At 42.2% G+C, this 18,626-nt stretch overlaps 1 protein-coding gene across 3 annotated transcripts in view; it reads right to left on the reverse strand.

Annotated features, from left to right (window-relative positions):
- Positions 1-18,626, reverse strand: part of CEP290 (centrosomal protein 290) — a 175,895-nt gene that overhangs the window by 83,445 nt on the left and 73,824 nt on the right. For all 3 annotated transcript variants that reach the window (XM_069974121.1, XM_069974113.1, XM_069974129.1), the window contains exons 25-30: positions 17,375-17,548; positions 14,058-14,169; positions 9,055-9,260; positions 6,697-6,848; positions 4,539-4,650; positions 1,195-1,650 (exon numbers count right to left, since the gene is read on the reverse strand). In XM_069974121.1, the coding sequence (XP_069830222.1) occupies positions 1,195-1,650; positions 4,539-4,650; positions 6,697-6,848; positions 9,055-9,260; positions 14,058-14,169; positions 17,375-17,548 (1,212 nt within the window). The remainder of the gene's footprint in view (positions 1-1,194; positions 1,651-4,538; positions 4,651-6,696; positions 6,849-9,054; positions 9,261-14,057; positions 14,170-17,374; positions 17,549-18,626) is intronic.

Raw genomic sequence — 18,626 nt, forward strand, 5'->3', positions numbered from 1 at the left:
TATGACTGGAAGGACATGTAATATACATCCAAAGGTAAATATATTTATACATAAGCACTGCAACTTGATGGCATGTACTGTAGGTTTTCTTTTTGTTACAGTTTGTTGTTTTTTATGTTACTGTTTCTAGATATATTATTGGTCTACGTTTCGACCAATTAAAGGAGAACTCTGGAGTTTTACTTTTTTTTTCCGCTTAAATCAACACACATTACAAAGTTATGTAACTTGTAACTTATGTATATTAATTAGCTATCTGACCCCGATTCCCCATAAACTGTTGACGTTGTGGCCTGCACTTTTTTTCCTTGTGTCAGCAGATTGATAGTGCTGACACACTGCAGCTCCTGTTTCTCAGTTGGCATAGGCACAGTGAAGGCAAGAAGGCGGGACACAGCTTTAAAGGGGTACTACAGCGAAAATCTTTTTCTTTCAAATCAACTGGTTTCAGAAAGTTATATAGATTTGTAATTTGCTTCTATTAAAAAATGTCAAGAATCTCAAAAAATAGAAGTAAACTGCAAATCTATATAAAACTTTTTGAAACCAGTTGATTTGAAAGAAAAAGATTTTCACCGGAGTACCCCTTTAACAGTCTACTGTGTCTGCATCACTATCGCAAAGGGCATGGGAATAGAGCAGGGCTGGTGACGTAGGCTGAGCCTTGCTTGTCAATCTAGCTCAGAGGGGTGTGCGTAATAAAACAATGCTGGAGCAGGTCAAGAATACAATGCAGCACAGGTCCACCTCCTTGACAGTATCTTGGACCGAATAAATATAGAAATAAAAGGCCTTTTACATTGGTCAATTATCATTAAGGAGTGTTCCTAGGAAGACTCATTTACCCAATAATCACCCAGCTATCAGCCAACAAGAGAGCTAGTCAGCTGATTTGATTACCTGCACGGCCACCCGATTAATCGAGCTGTGAAAAGGCACAGAAGCAAGCACCAATCTCACTGATCGGCGCTTGTTTGAAGATGCATACAGCTGCACATTAGACCGTTTAAGAAAGCCTTAACATACAGCATACATGGTAGCAAAAAAATGCGCTAATGCATTATCAACAACATTCTTGTGCATGAATATATATCTATGGCATTTTAATGTTTAATGTCTCTGACCATGAATATACAAATAAGGGCTATAATGCTTTTCTACGTAATATCCTTAAAGTGTACCAATATAACCAACCTTTAGCGCGCCCCTGGAATCTTTAAGAGTACTCATGAGTTCCTCTAAACCCTTCAGCTTCAGTTCTAGTTCAAGGGCATGAGTCTCTGTATCTCTGCGCTTTTGTTGAGCTAGTTGCATTTCTTGAACTATCTTTAACTTGTCATTCTGAAGGTCCATCAAGGTCTTTGAAAACTTTTCCTGCTGGGCTAATGGAAGAGCCCCATTGAACTGTCGCCTTAAGGTCTGAATGTTATGGCGGAGGTGTTTAGCCCGGTTCCTGCCTTCAAGACGGGCATAATACAATGCCTGCTCTTTGTCATCAAGCTTCTGTTCTAAGCGTAAGCTGTAGGCCTCTATTTTCTGCAGTTTGGATGCGGTGGCTTCTAACTTTGCAACGGCTGTTGATTCACTGATCTGAAGAGCTACAATCTGCTGGTGTAATTTAGCGATCAATGCTTTTTCATCAGTCTGATCCTAAAAATCAAACACAAGCAGTATTAACTGGATGAAATGAAGCATAACAGAGCAGACATTCTGGTTGTGATGCAAACAATTTTCAGGATATTATACACGGCCTCTATAAAACAGATACACAGACAAAACTTATAATGCACCTGTACTTCAAGTAAGCTTCAAGCCGAGCAGAAAATCCTGGATAGTGTGCAATTATGGGGAATCTGTCAGTCACAGAACATTTAACTTGGTACAAAATATATATTAGGGCTGCTTAAAAAAAAAAAAAAAAAAGTACAAACTGTACTTGTCTTCAGAGACCAAAAAGGTGGAAGGAATATACATGCATGTGCAATAAATATGCAGAGGATGTGGACCCTAAAAGGAATTTGGAGCACTAATCTGCTAATATGTATTACATAGCGTAGTACACATATGCTCAAACATATCTGTCACCTGTAAAAGCAATACCAAACTGCAAACAGTGTCACATTTCCTTATAGATGCCCATGACATTGCTACTTTTACACACACACACATATATATATATATATATATATATATATATATATATATATATATATATATATCTATATATATATATTGATGTTGTAATCCTGTACAGTTGTCTGATGGGACAGTGCCTGTTGGTCCACCTTTTACCCATTTTTTGAATTTTATATGTATTCTTACATTGATTACAGATTCACACTGTTTTACTGCTAGGCCCCAGTGACAGCTTGCTAACTCTTCTTGCTTCTTATTTTGTGTTATTTTATTTTAGTAATAAATTGTTTCATTGTTGTAATTAGAAACTTTCAGACTAGTTACTCATACACTAGTTATGTCTGCAATACCTGTCCTCCAGTTGGGAACAAGTGCATTCTATACTGCGCTATTGGGATGTTGAGGATAAATATATTTCTTATATTGCATCTTTGCCCTTGAAGGTAGGGCTGATATTTTAGTTAATTCCGATCCCTAGCTTTGTACTGTTAAGCTGCACCACTCCCATCTTGTTTTGCTTTTATTTCTTATGATAATTTTTTTTTATTTTTTATTCTGCATTAAAAACATCAAAGAGGCATGGCTCACCTCTTTGACACTTAAGGGTACGCGCACACTATGGAATTTCTACAGAGACTTCAACTGGATTCCGCTGGGCAGGCTCTGCTTAAAGTTGCTGCCATTCCAACTGCGGCATTACTACATTTCCCATCATGCCTGGACATGGAATTGTGGTTTTGCAACAGCTGGAGGGCCGCAGTTTGGAGACCAATAATATCAGGCCTTCCTGCTCCAAGCTATACCGTCCTAGTTTGTATATTAATTAGAGGCTGAGCATGGATGGCATGCCCTGCACCCACTGACATCCTTAGGCATATACAGACTCAGTGGTGGACAATGGGGGGGCAGGGCGTGGTCACATGCTCCTCCACGCTGGCCATTTTATGGACAGACTAACCACAGAACACGGCAGCACAGCTTGGAGGAGAGGATTTAGATTTTACCTCTGTGAGGTACATAGGGAGCTATATAGTTCTATATTAACTTGTCATTTGTTGTTGTAAATCTCTGCTCATTCTGAACCAAGTAGACACATGGGTGGTTGAGTTGGGACTGGGAGATTTACAGATATCTGTGTGTATAAGAGTGCATGTTAAAAACAGTCAATGAATTAGTAGGTCTGCCCATGCTTAGCCCAGAATACCCATGTGGGCAGTCCTGCTGAGAGAATGACACAGCTCTGCACACACACCCTTACACAGATAGGAGTCAATCTCACAGTAGGACCACCCACATGGCTACTTTACCCCGAATAGGCAGATATTTACATCAATAAATTACAAGTTATCCTGGGACTTTTCTCTCAAAACTTTATACCAGTCATCTTTATTCCTCATGCCTTATAACCTGCCGCCTACAGACTGGGCTGCATTTTCAATGTGAAAGGTTTACTATAAAGCAGATTGGCTCAAAATCAATCCACGTCCAGATGCCCATATGCCTAGTCATATTAAAATGAAGTAAACTAGCATGTTTTTCTGAAAAGTGCGGCAGTAAAGAATTATTGACAGAATAACACACATTACAAAGTTATACAACTTTGTAATGTATGTTATGTCTGTGAATGGCCCCCTTCCCCGTGTCCCACCCCCCCCCACCCGTGTACCCGGAAGTGTGGTGCGCTATACATACCTGTCACGTGCAGAGTCGTCTCCGAACTACAGTCTGCAATGTCGTCTTCGGACGGCCCGGCCGAATCCCTCCGACCGTCCTGAGAGCCGGCCGCCCTCTGCCGCGTCATCGGCTGCTCAGCCGCGATTGGCTGAGCATAACTGTGCTCAGCCAATCGCGGCTGAGTATCTGATGACGCTGAATATATAAGTCCTACTCCAAAAGTAAGCCCTAGTTACATTCAGCTGACCAAATCCCTAACACTGGGTGGGTAAGCATCAGCAAATCAGTGCCAGACTTGTTATGCTCCACCCCTACTTGCTCAACACAGGTTGCAGGGGAGACAGGAGTGGTAATAAGATGCACAGTAGGGGACATTGAATAGGGGGGGACAGGGGGTATGTGGGTCAACTACAGGGGAGGGAGGTATAAAGTATGGAGACTACCTGCAAAGGGGGAGGGGGTGTACAGTATAGGGGTCTAACTACAGAGGAACATACAGTATTGGAGTCTAACAACAGTGGGGCATACAATATGGCAGCTAACTCCTATATAGAGTGGGGCTACAGTGGAGGGCTTACTGTCTTTCTCTGAAAATAAGACCTACCCCAAAAATAAGCCCTAGCTCTTTTTTCAGAGAAAAATAAAATAAAATAAGACCCTGTCATTTTTGGAGAAACACAGTATATCAAACCATTTTGGAAACAGTCCTAAATCTTTATTGTACATACCTGAAAATCTAAAACTTGCCTCCGGAGGGACTCAACTTCTTTTTCTCTAGACTGCTGTCTACAAACTAACGTTGAAACTTGAGCTTTGGCTATATCCGAAAGACTGCGTAATCTAATGTAATGAAAATAAGTCCAATTATATAAATATATATTAGGTACAGAGACAGTATCTGGAATGATAATAAAATACCGTGAAGCTATTTTAATATGCTTTGCTGTTGAATTTAATACAATTATCATTATAAAAAGAAATAGGTATCCCCTACCAAGAAGCAGCAAAAAACAGGTCACAAAATGATGGTATGCCCTACTATGAAAGTTATCTTGTTTTGTTAGTATACTGCAACAGTTGTAAACTATACTTAAACATAACAAATGGAAAACTAAAAGCAAGTGTCATATATGGTAGATGGTTGGATGGTTGTGCTCAATTTTACAGAGCAATAGTAGCCCTTTGTCTGCTCTATAACATAAAGGATTATCCTGAAGTTTCCTGCATCGGCATAAGGTGCTAAATCCCAAGCAAAGAAACAGCATGCCAGACTTTCAGCGGTAATTCCATAAAGCTTTATTGACCCAGTGTTAGCAACATTTCAGCTTCATAAAGGGGTTCTCCAGGCAAAATAGACTGTTAAGCTATACTGTAGCACCTACACTACAAAGTAAACTGGGTTTGTCTACGTTCACTGTTGAGCAATGGTGACCTGTAACTGCAGCTTAGCTCCTGTTAAAGTGAACAAGTGTAAAGCTGAAGTTACAGGTCGCCACCACTACACAGTAAATGAAAACAAACTGCTTCCTGCCCCGTTCACTGTGTGGGCACCAAACAGCTTCTTGCGGTTTGTGCAGAGTCGACATCATGCTGATCAATGACTGATGAGCTAATCTGTGCATAGCTCATGAGTCTATCTTGGCTGGAAACCTCTTTAACTAAACAATTTACAAGTAGCTGGAGAGCTGATAAGTTGCAGGGTAACCACTGAATTTGTATAGAAATACTGCTGTAAAGGCCCTATTTCACGGAACGACCATCGTCCGTATTCGGCCGCTACGGACGATAATCGTCCCGTGGAATAGAGTGCAACGATCAGCCGACATCGTTCATCGCTCCATTGAATAGGAGCGTCGGCCGACATCGACATCGCTCCATTGAATAGGAGCGTCGGCAGCAGATGCTGCTATATCCTATGGGCTGCCCGGACGATCTAGCGATCACCCGGGCAGCCCCCCCGCAGCTCCCCGCCGCCCCCTCCCGCACTCACTCGCTCGCTGCTGCCGCAATGGATAGCGGCGGCAGCGAGCGGGAAACGAGGAGCAAACGAGCGCTGAGAGACCCATGGAATAGGGGCTTAAGTCTGGAGTGCAGCTTCTCTGCTTGGGATTTGGTATCATGTTGGGAGATCTGCACCCTCCATGCTCCTTTGACAGTGGTGCCCTATTACATGTAACATAAGATGCTATTTCAAAGGTATAAGAAAATAGACAGGGTATTCACAATTCAATGTGACCTTTCTTTATTGAATGGTGAGTGCCCTGTCTACTTTCTCATTTGTTGGATAAGATGCTATTTACTGCAGCCTATAATCTGCCTCTGTAAGGCTGGGTTCACACTATGTATATTTGAGGCTGTATATTTCAGGCCTCATAGCAACCAAAACCAGGAGTAGATTGAAAACACAGAAAAGCTATGTTCACACAATGTTGAAACTGAGTGGATGGCCGTCATATAACGGTAAATAACGGCCATTATTTCAATATAACAGCCGTTGTTTTAAAATAACAGCAAATATTTGCCATTAAATGGCGGCCTTCCACTCAATTACAACATTATGTGAACAGATCCTTTCTGTGTTTTCAATCCACTCCTGGTTTTGGTTGCTATGAGGATCTGACTTGAGGACCAAATACAGCCTCAAATATACGTAGTGTGAACATAGCCTAATGCTGAAACTAATATACAACAAACCAAATGGCACGATCTCAAAGTCTTCCTGTATTGCATTATTTTAATAATAGCTTTGGACAATAACATGTCATCCCAAGCTTGCACACAAAACAAACCAGAAAGCACAAAGTAAAATTAAAAAACAACACTAACTCTAAATATAGTCACCATAAGGACTTACTTATCTTGCCACAGCTAAAAACTCCCACTTACTTTGAGACCTCTACAGTGAGTTCTGCTTCACTTTTTTCTAGTTCCATAATTCTTTTCCGATCTGCATCAGACACTTCTTTACTTACACTGTTTGCAAGTTCATCTCTTAGCGTTTGTTCTACCTTTTGTGCTTCAAAGTTGATTTTAGTAAGCTAAGAAAAAGAAAAAAAAAAGAAAACATATAACCAATTTCACAATATTAAGTGGAAATATTTGATATCCAAACACCATAAGACCAGGCCAAATCTTCAGACCGAGACCTATAAGGCAACAGGTGAGCACCGACAGTCAGTGACTTCCAGTATATCTGTTTATCTATGTGTTATCATATTTTATTGATAACCCATTGCGTATATATACATTTCAACTGACGTTTCTTTCAGACCGCTGCTCTCCCGCCCAGCCAATCAGTGGCTGCGGCTGGGCAACACACTGATTGGCTGGGCGGGGGAGCAGGACGCCGGGACCCCGTGCAGCAAGGAGAGAGGTAATGTATATACAGACAGTGGGGGTTAAGGGGCCGGCTGCATTACATACTCACAGCGGTCTGAAAGATTGCTGCAAGTATGTATTGACAGGGGCCTGTCAGGACCTTGACTCGTAGCGGATCTTGCTGCAAAACTCGCAGTGAGATTTCCACTGCTAGTCAGTACATGTGAAGGTACCCTTAGGAGGATTTAAAAAGTTTTAAAAAATTCATTAAGCTTTATAAAATATTAAAGATAAATAAATAAATAAAGAAAAGAAAAATAAAGACCCTCCCCCAAGAAAATTTTAAAAAGAGAAGAAAAACCATCAGGATTGCTATTTTTTATTATCAGAAAAAAAAAATATTAAAATAAAAATTTCCATTTACCAATATGGTACCAATAAAAACTACAGATTGCGTTAAGGATTTTAGAAGGAGAGAAGGGGAACACTGCTTCAGTGTGACCTGGAGATCCATTCATCAATTACCTTTGGTCATGAAGAGGTTAAATAAGAAACAGTAATGGTGCCTTTACACAGAGAGATTTATCGGACATATTTGAACAGAGGAGAAATATCAGTCTTTCCTTTATGACGACATGTTCCCTATTTATAGTCTGTTCCTGGTTTTGGCTTAAAAAAACTGTCAGATAAATCTATCTGTCTTACGTCACCTAGTAAAAACGATGCAAAGGCTTGTTAAAAGGGGCCACTCATGCCGTTATGTGGTCATATGTCGCATGTATATGTTGACTATTTGTCAAAAAGGTTTGCTGTCATATACTTTATGCAAAACAGAAGCCCGTGGAGCCTCATTGAAGAGTCTCAAAACACAGGACTAGCCAGATATCCCTCCGGGAAGGACCCAGCCAAGGGGCAGCTCCTGTTAGGAAACCACCAAAACCACCATATTAAGTGGCCCTATAAGTCAATGTAATGACAAGGGATAAACCAAGGCTAGGTAACTATCCACAGACAGCTGTTTTGGGGTGTTGCCCCTCATCAGTGTGGAGCAGGATTCTGGCTAGGTGGGAGCAATGCCTAGAAGAGCCATAAGGGAAACAGATTGCTGAACTCAGGGAGACCAGCCAAACGACAACACTGCCGGCTGCTAGTTAAAGCGCTCAATGCAGTGAAGTCCTAGGTGCATTGCCCCCTGGGAAACATGAATATGCAAAACAGAAGCCCGTGGAGCCTCATTGAAGAGTCTCAAATCACAGGACTAGCCAGATATCCCTCAGGGAAGGACCCAGCCAAGGGGCAGCTCCTGTTAGGAAACCACCAAAACCACCATATTAAGTGGCCCTATAAGTCAATGTAATGACAAGGGATAAACCAAGGCTAGGTAACCATCCACAGACAGCTGTTTCGGGGTGTTGCCCCTCATCAATGTGGAGAAGGATTCTGGCTAGGTGGGAGCAATGCCTAGTAGAGCCATAAGGGAAACAGATTGCTGAACTCAGGGAGACCAGCCAAACGACAACACTGCCGGCTGCTAGTGAAAGCGCTCAATGGTGCATTGCCCTTGACGTTCTCAAGTCCAGCAAAGGTAACAGCATCTCACGAGGTGGATATAGATGAAAAAATAAGGTTGTTTATTCCAGCATGGCACTCATACTGCAGTATGAGTGCCATGCTGGAATAAACAACCTTATTTTTTCATCTATATGAGCCTCGTGAGATGCTGTTACCTTTGCTGGACTTAAGACTGTTTTTGCCCTATTTGGACACTAGTGTTGGTAACTATTGCATCCCATATTGATATATATTTTTTACTTATTTGTTAAGACTGGCAAGTCTATGAAGAGGAGTGCTATAGTATTTTTCTATTTTTGGATACTTTAGACGTTGACATACAGAAAATGAAAGCAATATATATTTTAAACTTGCCTCAGCAAACTTGGACTCAAGTTCAAAATTGCGCTCTTCCACCTGTTTCAATGTGATTCGTAAATGTTCATACATTTTAGAGGAATGCTCAGCTCTTTGCCTTTCATTTAATTCCTTCATTTCCAGCATTGTTATCTTTTTCGAAATGGAAACTATTTCATTATTTGTTATGGCTTTTGTGGCTTTATCCATTGCAGAATTACCTCCTAGAGTAGAAAAAAAGAAACATAACAAACAACTTTTACGACCTCTTTCCTTTGTTTTATGAATGTAATTATTAGGGAAACTCAAATAAATAACAGGGAAATGGAAAAAGGTAAAAGTCTCTTAATCCTAGAAACAGTAAAAAGAACTAAAAGGTATCCACACTATTTGCTAATCTGCAAGATTTTCGGTTCCTGTAAAAAAAAAAAAAAAAAACTAAATAAAATAAAAATCTGTAGAGAAACAGGATTGGGGTTAAGTCAGCGGACGGAGGTTCCCGGTGGAATCTCCGTGCCGAATCCATAGCGCGAACATACCCTATTATGAGGAAAGAATCATACAATTAAAGGGGTTGCCCAGGTATAATTTGTTTAATACATTTTTTAGCTCTGGTTGGTGTAAAAATAAATAGAAGTGATACACACCTACCTCAAGCCTCCCACAGCTGCTATTCCAATGGCTTCAGGTCCCCACTACTTTCTGGTTCTAGTGAGGTGTCATCCTTGCAAGAACAGAAGGGCAGTTCCTACAGGAACAACAGGTCACAGAAGCCAGGAAGAAATGGGAGCTGTCTGAATGGCAGGTACAGGAGATTGAGGCGGGTGGATATCATTATCCCTGATCAAACCCTTTAAGGGAGGAGACATGGAGATATATTTTATTAATATTTTCATTTTCCATTCAAACTTTGTAAAGAAATTGGGTTGAAAAATAAGTACCCTTTATTATAGTGCTCTAACCAAATACTGTTGTATACAAGTCACACGAAACAGAAGCCTGTCATCAGAAAAGGATCAAGGGTCCATCTAGCCCGGCCTTACATTATTTCCTTTCTTATTATCTTAGGATAGATATAAGTTTAATTAAGGTATGTTTACATTCACTTACTGTAAATTTACCTCATCTGCTAGAAGTATGTTCCAAGCATCTACTATTCTTTAAAGAGTCACTGTCGTTAAATTTTTTTTTTTTTTTTGCAGAAATCAATAGTCCAGGAGATTTTAAGAAACTTTGTAATTGGGTTTATTAGCCAAATATGCCATTATCTGCATGTACAAAGCCTTTTCCCAGGTCCCCCCTTCCTCTCCTTTCTGTCATCCACTCCTCAGAATCAGGAAATCTAGACTGTTTTTTCATCAGTCAGATCTGTCTGGTCTATGAAGAGGGGAGGGGGGAGGGGGAAGGAACAAGATTAGCAGGCAGCTGAGAGCCGAGAACAAAGCATTGCACAGCAGGGGAGCTATTCAGAGCCCTAATTAGAGGTCAGAGAAGTCCTTGGTGACTGTCAGAGGAGAGAGCCCACAATGTGAATGTAAATTAACTCTTTGTTGTCCTGTTTTGCTGCCTTTACTTTCTCTCTCCATAGGAAAACCATGAAGACAGTGGGGAGAGCTTCAAACTGCTTTTTCCTGATAAAAATTCATTTTTCGGCTAATAAACCCGCAACACAGTGACACTTTAAGTAACTAAATAAGCAGAAATTAAATCAATACATTTGCACATTGGTTATTGCTGCCGATCTGGCAAGGTCAACTGTGCCTTTCCATGCAGAAAAAAATAAAAGGACACTTTTGTATACTGCACCAGTCCAACACAGGCTAAAGGACACTTTTTGGTCTCAGTGAGGGGACCGGAGGCTTTTGAATGCATTTAATGTACACAAGCTTTTCCAATGCATATGCTGACCATTAAGTGTTAACATAGCCTTTACTCTCATGGGAGATGGAATTGAAAAAGAAGTTCTCAGATACTGAGTGGCAACAGATTTTACAAAATACACATAGTTTTTCTAGATGTTTAAGAATGAAAGAAAATCATTATAAATTATTACATGTTGGTACAAGACCCCAGAGAACATGTTTAGAATGGGTCTAATACCATCAGATAGGTGTTGGAGATGCAAGTATGAAACGGGTACATTACTACATATATGGTGGTCTTGTCCAAAAATAATCTACTTTTGGAAAGAGGTGGAAAAGAAATTAAATGGTATTTTGGAAGTAGAAGTTAAGATAACGCCAGAGATGATAATACTGGGAATAGGTACAACAACAATGCTGATGGGGAAAAATACACTAAGGCTGGGTTCACACTGAGCAAAACTAGCGGAATTCCGCGAATGCCGTTAGCCTACCCTCTCATAATGGGAGTCTATGGGAGGCGGGCGCTCCTGCTCTGTCCGCGCTGAAGAATGAACATGTTCATTCTTCAGCGCGGAGAGACGCTGTGAGAACAGCAGCGCGTGCCTCCCATAGACTCCCATTATGAGAGGGAGGCTAACGGCATTCCGCGGCGGACAATTCTGCCGCGGAATTCCGCTAGTTTTGCTCAGTGTGAACCCGGCCTAATAGCACAACTAATAGTAGCAGCAAAGCTTTTAGTTCCTCTTTATTGGCTAAAGGAAAAGATTTCTACAAAGGAACAATGGCTGATGAAGATTATTCAAATAAGTAGATTACAGGAACTTACTAGTATAATAACCCAGGTATCATAAGATTTGGACCACTTGGAGAACATATAGACCTATAGATAGATCTATAGATATATAGACTTAAATGAGATAGGATAAAGAAGAGAATATATAATATCTGTCTAATAGGAATATAGTAATGCCCACTACACTCCTGAATTTAAACTTGTGTGAATTTGATTAATTTATGTGCGTTAAAAATCATAATGTTCTATTTAAAAATGGAAAACGCTAAGATGAATTATCTATGTAACTCTTTTCTGTAAAGATGTTAATGTAATCAGGGCTGTGGAGTCGGTAAACCGCAGCTCCGGCTCCAACACCGACTCCTGAATTTTATCAGGACCGACTCAGACTCCTGACTTCATAAATGGCCAGTCATATACCAGGGGAGTTATTTATCACAATGGCTCAGCAGCTTCCCCCTAATGTCCTACATCATGGGTCTCAAACTCGCGGCCCGCGGGACACTAGTTTGCGGCCCCCACCTCAATGGTAACTTTACTGTAAGTGCGGCCCTGTGTCACTGACACTGTGCTCTCTGTGCTCTATGCAGATGCGGAACTACCGCCATAGCAGCCGTAGCGGTCGCTACGGGGCCCGCTGCATCAGAGGGCCCGGGCCCCTGAAATCTCATCATTTGTAGCATCCGGCGGCCACCCAGGCCTGCCGGGTGCTGCAAATGGCGTCCCGGGCCTGTCACTTTAACTGCGTGCGCTTCAGGTGAGCGCTCGCAGTTAAAATCCAGGCCGTGATTGACAAGGTCAGGAGCTATTGGCTCCCGATCCTGCCAATCACTCTTGTCGTGTCCGAAGGCAGCATTCTGCCTTCGGTCACAAGAGGCCGTTCTCCCTCCCCAGCGCTCCGGAACATGAGTGACGTCACTCATGCTCTGAGAGCGGGATAAAGGAGAAGCTGCAGGTGCAGTTAGGTGAGTAAATATTTTTTTTATTTTTTTAACATGAAGATGCAGACATGGGTAAGGGGAGGACAAGGATACTTTGACTGGGGAGGGGGTTAATTACAACGCATTGTCTTTATGGGGGGGGGGTGTAACTTACATGGGATTGCCTACATGGGAGGGGGGGTGAAATTTACATGGGATTGCCTACATGAGAGGGGTAGCAATTCACATGGGATTGTCTACATGGCGGGGGGTGTAATTTACATGGGATTGCCTACATGGGAGGGGGGGATATATTACATGGGATTGCCTACATGGGAGGGGATGTAATTCACATGGGATTGGCTACATGTGTGGGGGGGTTAATTTACATGGGATTTCCTACATGGGATTGCCTACATGGGAGGGGGGGGGGGTATTTTTGATGACATTGGAATGTTTTCGTAAGAGCTTTTCTTGTGGAAACCCAGATGCGGCCCAGCCTCACCCAGACTCTACCTCCAGCGGCCCCCGGGTAAATTGAGTTTGAGACCCCTGTCCTACATGATCCTGGGGCGACTTCTGAGGGACTGAGGAAAGATATAAAGCAGCTAACAATGGCAGATACCTGTAATATGGATGTCAGCCATAGTGATATAGAGGGGTCACACATAGTGATATAGAGGGGCGTGGGGGCACGCCATAGTGCACATACACACACAGTCTGCTGCAGCCATAGCATATACACACACACACACACACACACACACACCTGCAGCCATAACACACACACACACACACAGCCTGCTGCAGCCATAGCGCGTGTGCACACACACTCACACACACACCTGCAGTCATAGAAAACTGAAGAAAAACAGCACAGGACAGAGGTTACTGCTGTACTACTTATGTCTTCTCCTCCTCCTCTATATTACACAGGATATCTTCATATTACACTGCTGCTCATATACAATCATCCAGCATCCAGGAAGTAAACAGCACAGATCTCCCCCCCACACAATGGACTCTTCCAGCTCAGAAACAAACTGCCAAATAGTGACCGACAACTTTTCCTCGACCACCCTTATCTAATAGGGCCAGTGTCCTATTAGAATGTTGCTCATAATATACATTAAACTTATAAAATTCATATCAAAACTCAATTGTAAATTGTTCTAAGATTTTTTTTAAAGCTGGAGTCGGAGTCGGTACATTTTTTCCAACTCCAACTCCGACTCCAGCCAAAACTAGTTCCGACTCAGACTCCACAGCCCTGAATGTAATAGTATGTTTTTGTATTAGGAAATATAATTACTGTTTTTGCTATTTGTTGTAATGCAAGATAATTTTAATTAAATAAAGAATTGTAAAAAAAAAAAAGTGTTAACATAGCCTAAATATAATAGTAAAGAATGACTGAAAAATCTCAGTATCTGCAGTACATACCTAGAGCACCAATGTGTTCCCAGGCTTGTTCAAGAGTGTTGAGTTTTTCTTTAGTTATTTCCAGTTCTTTGATATAAGAAGTAATCTGTGATTTCAGTGAAGCATTTTCATGCTGTTTTAAAGGAGAACAGAGATAAATCTTCTATATTATGAAGTTGTCCTTATTACACGAACTAAAAGTGCATATTTTCATAAAATTTTAACCCACTGAATGCATGAGTATCATATGAGCTGACAAAAAATTCCTTTATGTGCATATGAGTATTTAAACAACTATGCTGAATCTTAGGTAGCTTAAAGGGGTAGTGCGGCGTTTAAAAATTATTCACTAAATAACACACATTACAAAGTTATACAACTTTGTAATGTGTGTTATGTAAGTGAATGCCCCCCTTCCCCGTGTCCCCCCACCCCCGGAAGTGTGGTGCAGTATACTCACCAGATTACTGTCGACCCCGACCGCCATCTTGGGTCGAACAACGTCATCTTCGGTTGTATAACTTTGTAATGTGTGTCATTTAGTGAATAATTTTTAAAAGCCGCACTACCCCTTTAAAGGAAATCTGCCATGCTCTCTCCCCGGCTATATCCCCTGATTAGTCTCAGCAGGTCTCAGCAAATTCCGGACTCTATTTAAACTGCACAGTTCCACACAGTACGCCCTATAGCATTCAGTGATATACATGTAGATCTCTAAACAGTCAACTATGCAGGGAGGTAGGCAGAGGTGGAAACTTATGGTGAAGAAGCAATGTGATCCTAGAGAATGAGCATCCTAGGCTATGTATCTTTGCCACTATCCACCAAAGAATAAATCTATTGTTTGCTAAAATCAGGACACAGAATCAACTTATATAAAATGTACTGTTGTACATAGTTTAGAACAGGGGTCCCCAAACTTTTCACACAGGGGGCCAGTTCACTGTCCCTAAGACCGTCGGAGGGCCGGACTATAAAAAAAAACTATAATCAAATCCCAGTGCAAAATGCCACAACCCCCCCCCCCCCCCAAAAAAAAAAAAAAAGTAAAAGCATCCCTCTCTTTCCACCCCTCACCCAGCCCACACTCAACCCCTCACTCGCCCCTCAACCAGCCTCCCCTAACTCCCCCTTCACACCTTCAACCAGCCCCCTCACCCCATATACTAATAATGTATCCCTGCATTGTCCCCCATATAGTTATATTGTCCCCCTGCAATGTCCCCCACATAGTTATATTGCCCCCCTGCAATGTCCCCCATATAGTTATAATGACCCCCATATAATTATAATGACCCCCTGCAATGTCCCCCATATAATTATATTGTCCCCTGCAATGTCCCCCATATAGTTATATTGTCCCCTGCAATGTCCCCCATATAGTTATAATGCCCCCTGCAATGTCCCCCATATAGTTATAATGCCCCCTGCAATGTCCCCCATATAGTTATAATGCCCCCCTGCAATGTTCCCCATATAGTTATAATGCCCCCCTGTAATGTTCCCCATATAGTTATAATGACCCCCATATAGTTATAATGACCCCCTGCAATGTCCCCCATATAGTTATTATGCCAGCCTGCATTGCTACAAAAGAAATAAAAATTATACTCACCTAATACTGTGTTCATCTCTTCTAGCCTCTTCAGCCGGTCAGTCGCCGGAGGGATCCCCCAGCAGGAGCAGCGACGTCATCACTGCCCCTGCCGGAGGATCCCTCAGAGATCATGTCCAGGTTACATCCCGGGGGGGGGGGGGGGGTTGGTGCCCCGTGCAGCGCGAAGGAGGCTGGCGGCAGGGATAACATCTGACACTGCTCCGGGATTTGCGGTCCGTTGCACCAGACCGCAGATCCTGGAGCAGGACCGCAGATCTCGGAGCAGTGTGGGATGTCAGCCCTGCCGCCAGCCTCCTCCGCGCCGCACGGACCACCAACACCCCCGCCTGGGATGTAACCTGGACATGATCTCTGAGGGATCCTCCGGCAGGGGCAGTGATGACGTCGCTGTACCTGCTGGGGGATCCCTTCGGCAGGGATGTTGCCAGCAGTGTGGATGTGGGGCAGGGGCTGCCGTGATCCGGAAGGGGGAACTCTTTTATTGGTGCTCAGTGAGAGCAGTCTTCTCACTGACCACCAATAAAAGAGTTGTCCCTTCCGGAAGTGCGGCAGGGGCCGGATAACAGGCTTTGGGGGGCCGCATGTGGCCCGCGGGCCGTAGTTTGGGGACCCCAGATTTGCTTAGAATGGGTTATTCAGGCTTAGAAAAACATGGACAGTCTTGCAAAAATAGCACTACTTTTGTCCTCACCTTGTATGTGGTTTTGCATCTCAGTTCTCTAAAGTGAATAGAGCTGAACTGTAATACCACACAACCTGAGCACCACAGGGGTGGCGCTGTTTCACAATAAGGCTATGTTCACATAATGTATGTGTTGTAGACATCACAGCCGTTGTTGCAATTTGCAACACCGGCCGTGATTTATACAACACAAACGTTGTATGTGAATTAATGGAACCCCAGCCAGAGTGCATACACATAGTATATGCTCTGGCCGGGATCGCTAGTGGTGGTGCAAAAAACTGACATGTCAGTTATCTGCGGCTGCTATTCATTGAATAGCGGCTGCAGAGAACCTGTCAGTTCACACAATGGAGCGTGCGGCTCCATTGTATGCAGCGGTGGTATTGGGATGCAGGCGCACACGGATGCCTACTTCAGTACCGGCCAGGATGATCTTCTCTGACACCGACTGAGTCACAGAACGGCCGGTGTCTTACACCATGTGAACATGGCCTAAAGCAACTTTTCTAATCCTGGATAACTCCTTTAATTGGGGTCTACTTTTTTGTTAGTGAAGTTTCTAAAAGATAAAAAAATTTTTTAGCAGATTTGATCATACAGTATATTTTGCTCTCACAATCATCATGACAACCATTTTGTAGTATCCATAATGGATATGACAGATCCTTTAGGATTGGTCTGCTATAACAGTCATTAACATTTTTTCTTTTATCCTTTAGCCCTACAGATGTGGCAAAACAGCCTTTGGCTGTTCAGGCATGATGGGAATTGTAGTTTTGCAACAGCTGGAGGGCCGACGTTTCCCCATCCCTGGTTTAAGGGGACTAAAAGGTTTTTTAAGTTTTATTTTAACTGGAGAAACACTTCAATGTGATATTAAATACAATGAACAACACTTTACATATAATTTGACAATAAGACTTTTGAAAAGTTTCTTAAATGTGTTCAAGGAAATTATAATGTCAAGGTTTTCAAAGAATTCAACATTCTTTTACTTCAGAAACATATTTTCAACTGTACATTTATATACTATACCTCTAAGTGCTCTAGGTTGGCCGTCCTCTGTACAAGCAAATTATCCTTCTGCAGCATGTCCCTGTACTTGGCAGTAAGATCATTATATTGTTTGTTGGCGGTCTCTAGCTCCGATAAAGGAATGCTGTCATCTAAGGCTTTTTGTAAAGAAGCCACTTTAAAAGCAGCAATATCCTTCAAAAGTGAGAGAAAAGTTATTAAATCCACCATTAAATTCATATATGATAAAATAAATAGGCATATTTATACACGTCATACTTTTTTTGTAAAAAAAAAAGTTCCAGTGACAGGGATCACACAATTACACATTTAAAAGGTTCAATTTAGGGCATTTTCTGCTAACCATTAGCACTCTGTGATTGACAGACCTGCCTACTATTAACATAAGCATACACCAGGACAGAGATCATGTCAGTATTTGATCTGTGGTTGTGGTTTTGACAACTGCCTAATACATCCATTAACAGTAAAACAGCAACCCAAGAAACACATGCCATAAGGTTATGCAAACTGAGGAGGAATCAAGGGTCACTAAGATCTGCAAATTATTATATTTTCATTTGTAATCTAATTGTAATCTGTGGGTTTACTAGTATAAAAGTAAGATGAAAGCTCAGATCAGATCAGCACAGTATGATTGTGTGACAGCTAGAGATGAGCGAAATTGCCGGATTTCTGGTTCGTAAGAAACAGAAATCTCGGCGTCTGTTTCCCGCTGTCTGCTCGCTCCGTGCAGCGGGTGGATACAGCGTAAGGAGCGCCTGGAAAACTGGGATACAGCCATTGGCATTGGCTGTATCCCAGTTTTCTAGGCGTTCTTTACGCTGTATCCACCCGCTGCACAGAGCGAGCAGACAGCGGGAATCAGACGCCGAGATTTCTGGTTCATACGGACCAGAAATCCGGCAAGTTCACTCATATCTAGTGATGGCTCCTGTTTGTAGACATGCCAGTTATATGGCTACTTTAGGTAAACTGAGGGGGACTGAATCCTTGAAGAGAAAAACCTTAGTTTATTACTCCAGTAGATTGCTACGTATATAGGCCAAGGTGTCAATACTGTTTTACATTGCATGTCCCAGGGGGTGGGATGCCAACAATGAACTGGAATGACAGCAAGAGATAGCCTACTAGAAGAACGACATGTAGTGATCCATTCTATACTGTGAGTATTTGAAGCCTTGGGTGCCAATCTGTGTCTACACAAACCATAAAAAAGCACTTGCATGACACTGGGATATGAACTAGACCA

This window comes from Dendropsophus ebraccatus, chromosome 1 (assembly GCF_027789765.1).
Source record: "Dendropsophus ebraccatus isolate aDenEbr1 chromosome 1, aDenEbr1.pat, whole genome shotgun sequence".
Taxonomy (NCBI): Eukaryota; Metazoa; Chordata; class Amphibia; order Anura; family Hylidae; genus Dendropsophus; species Dendropsophus ebraccatus.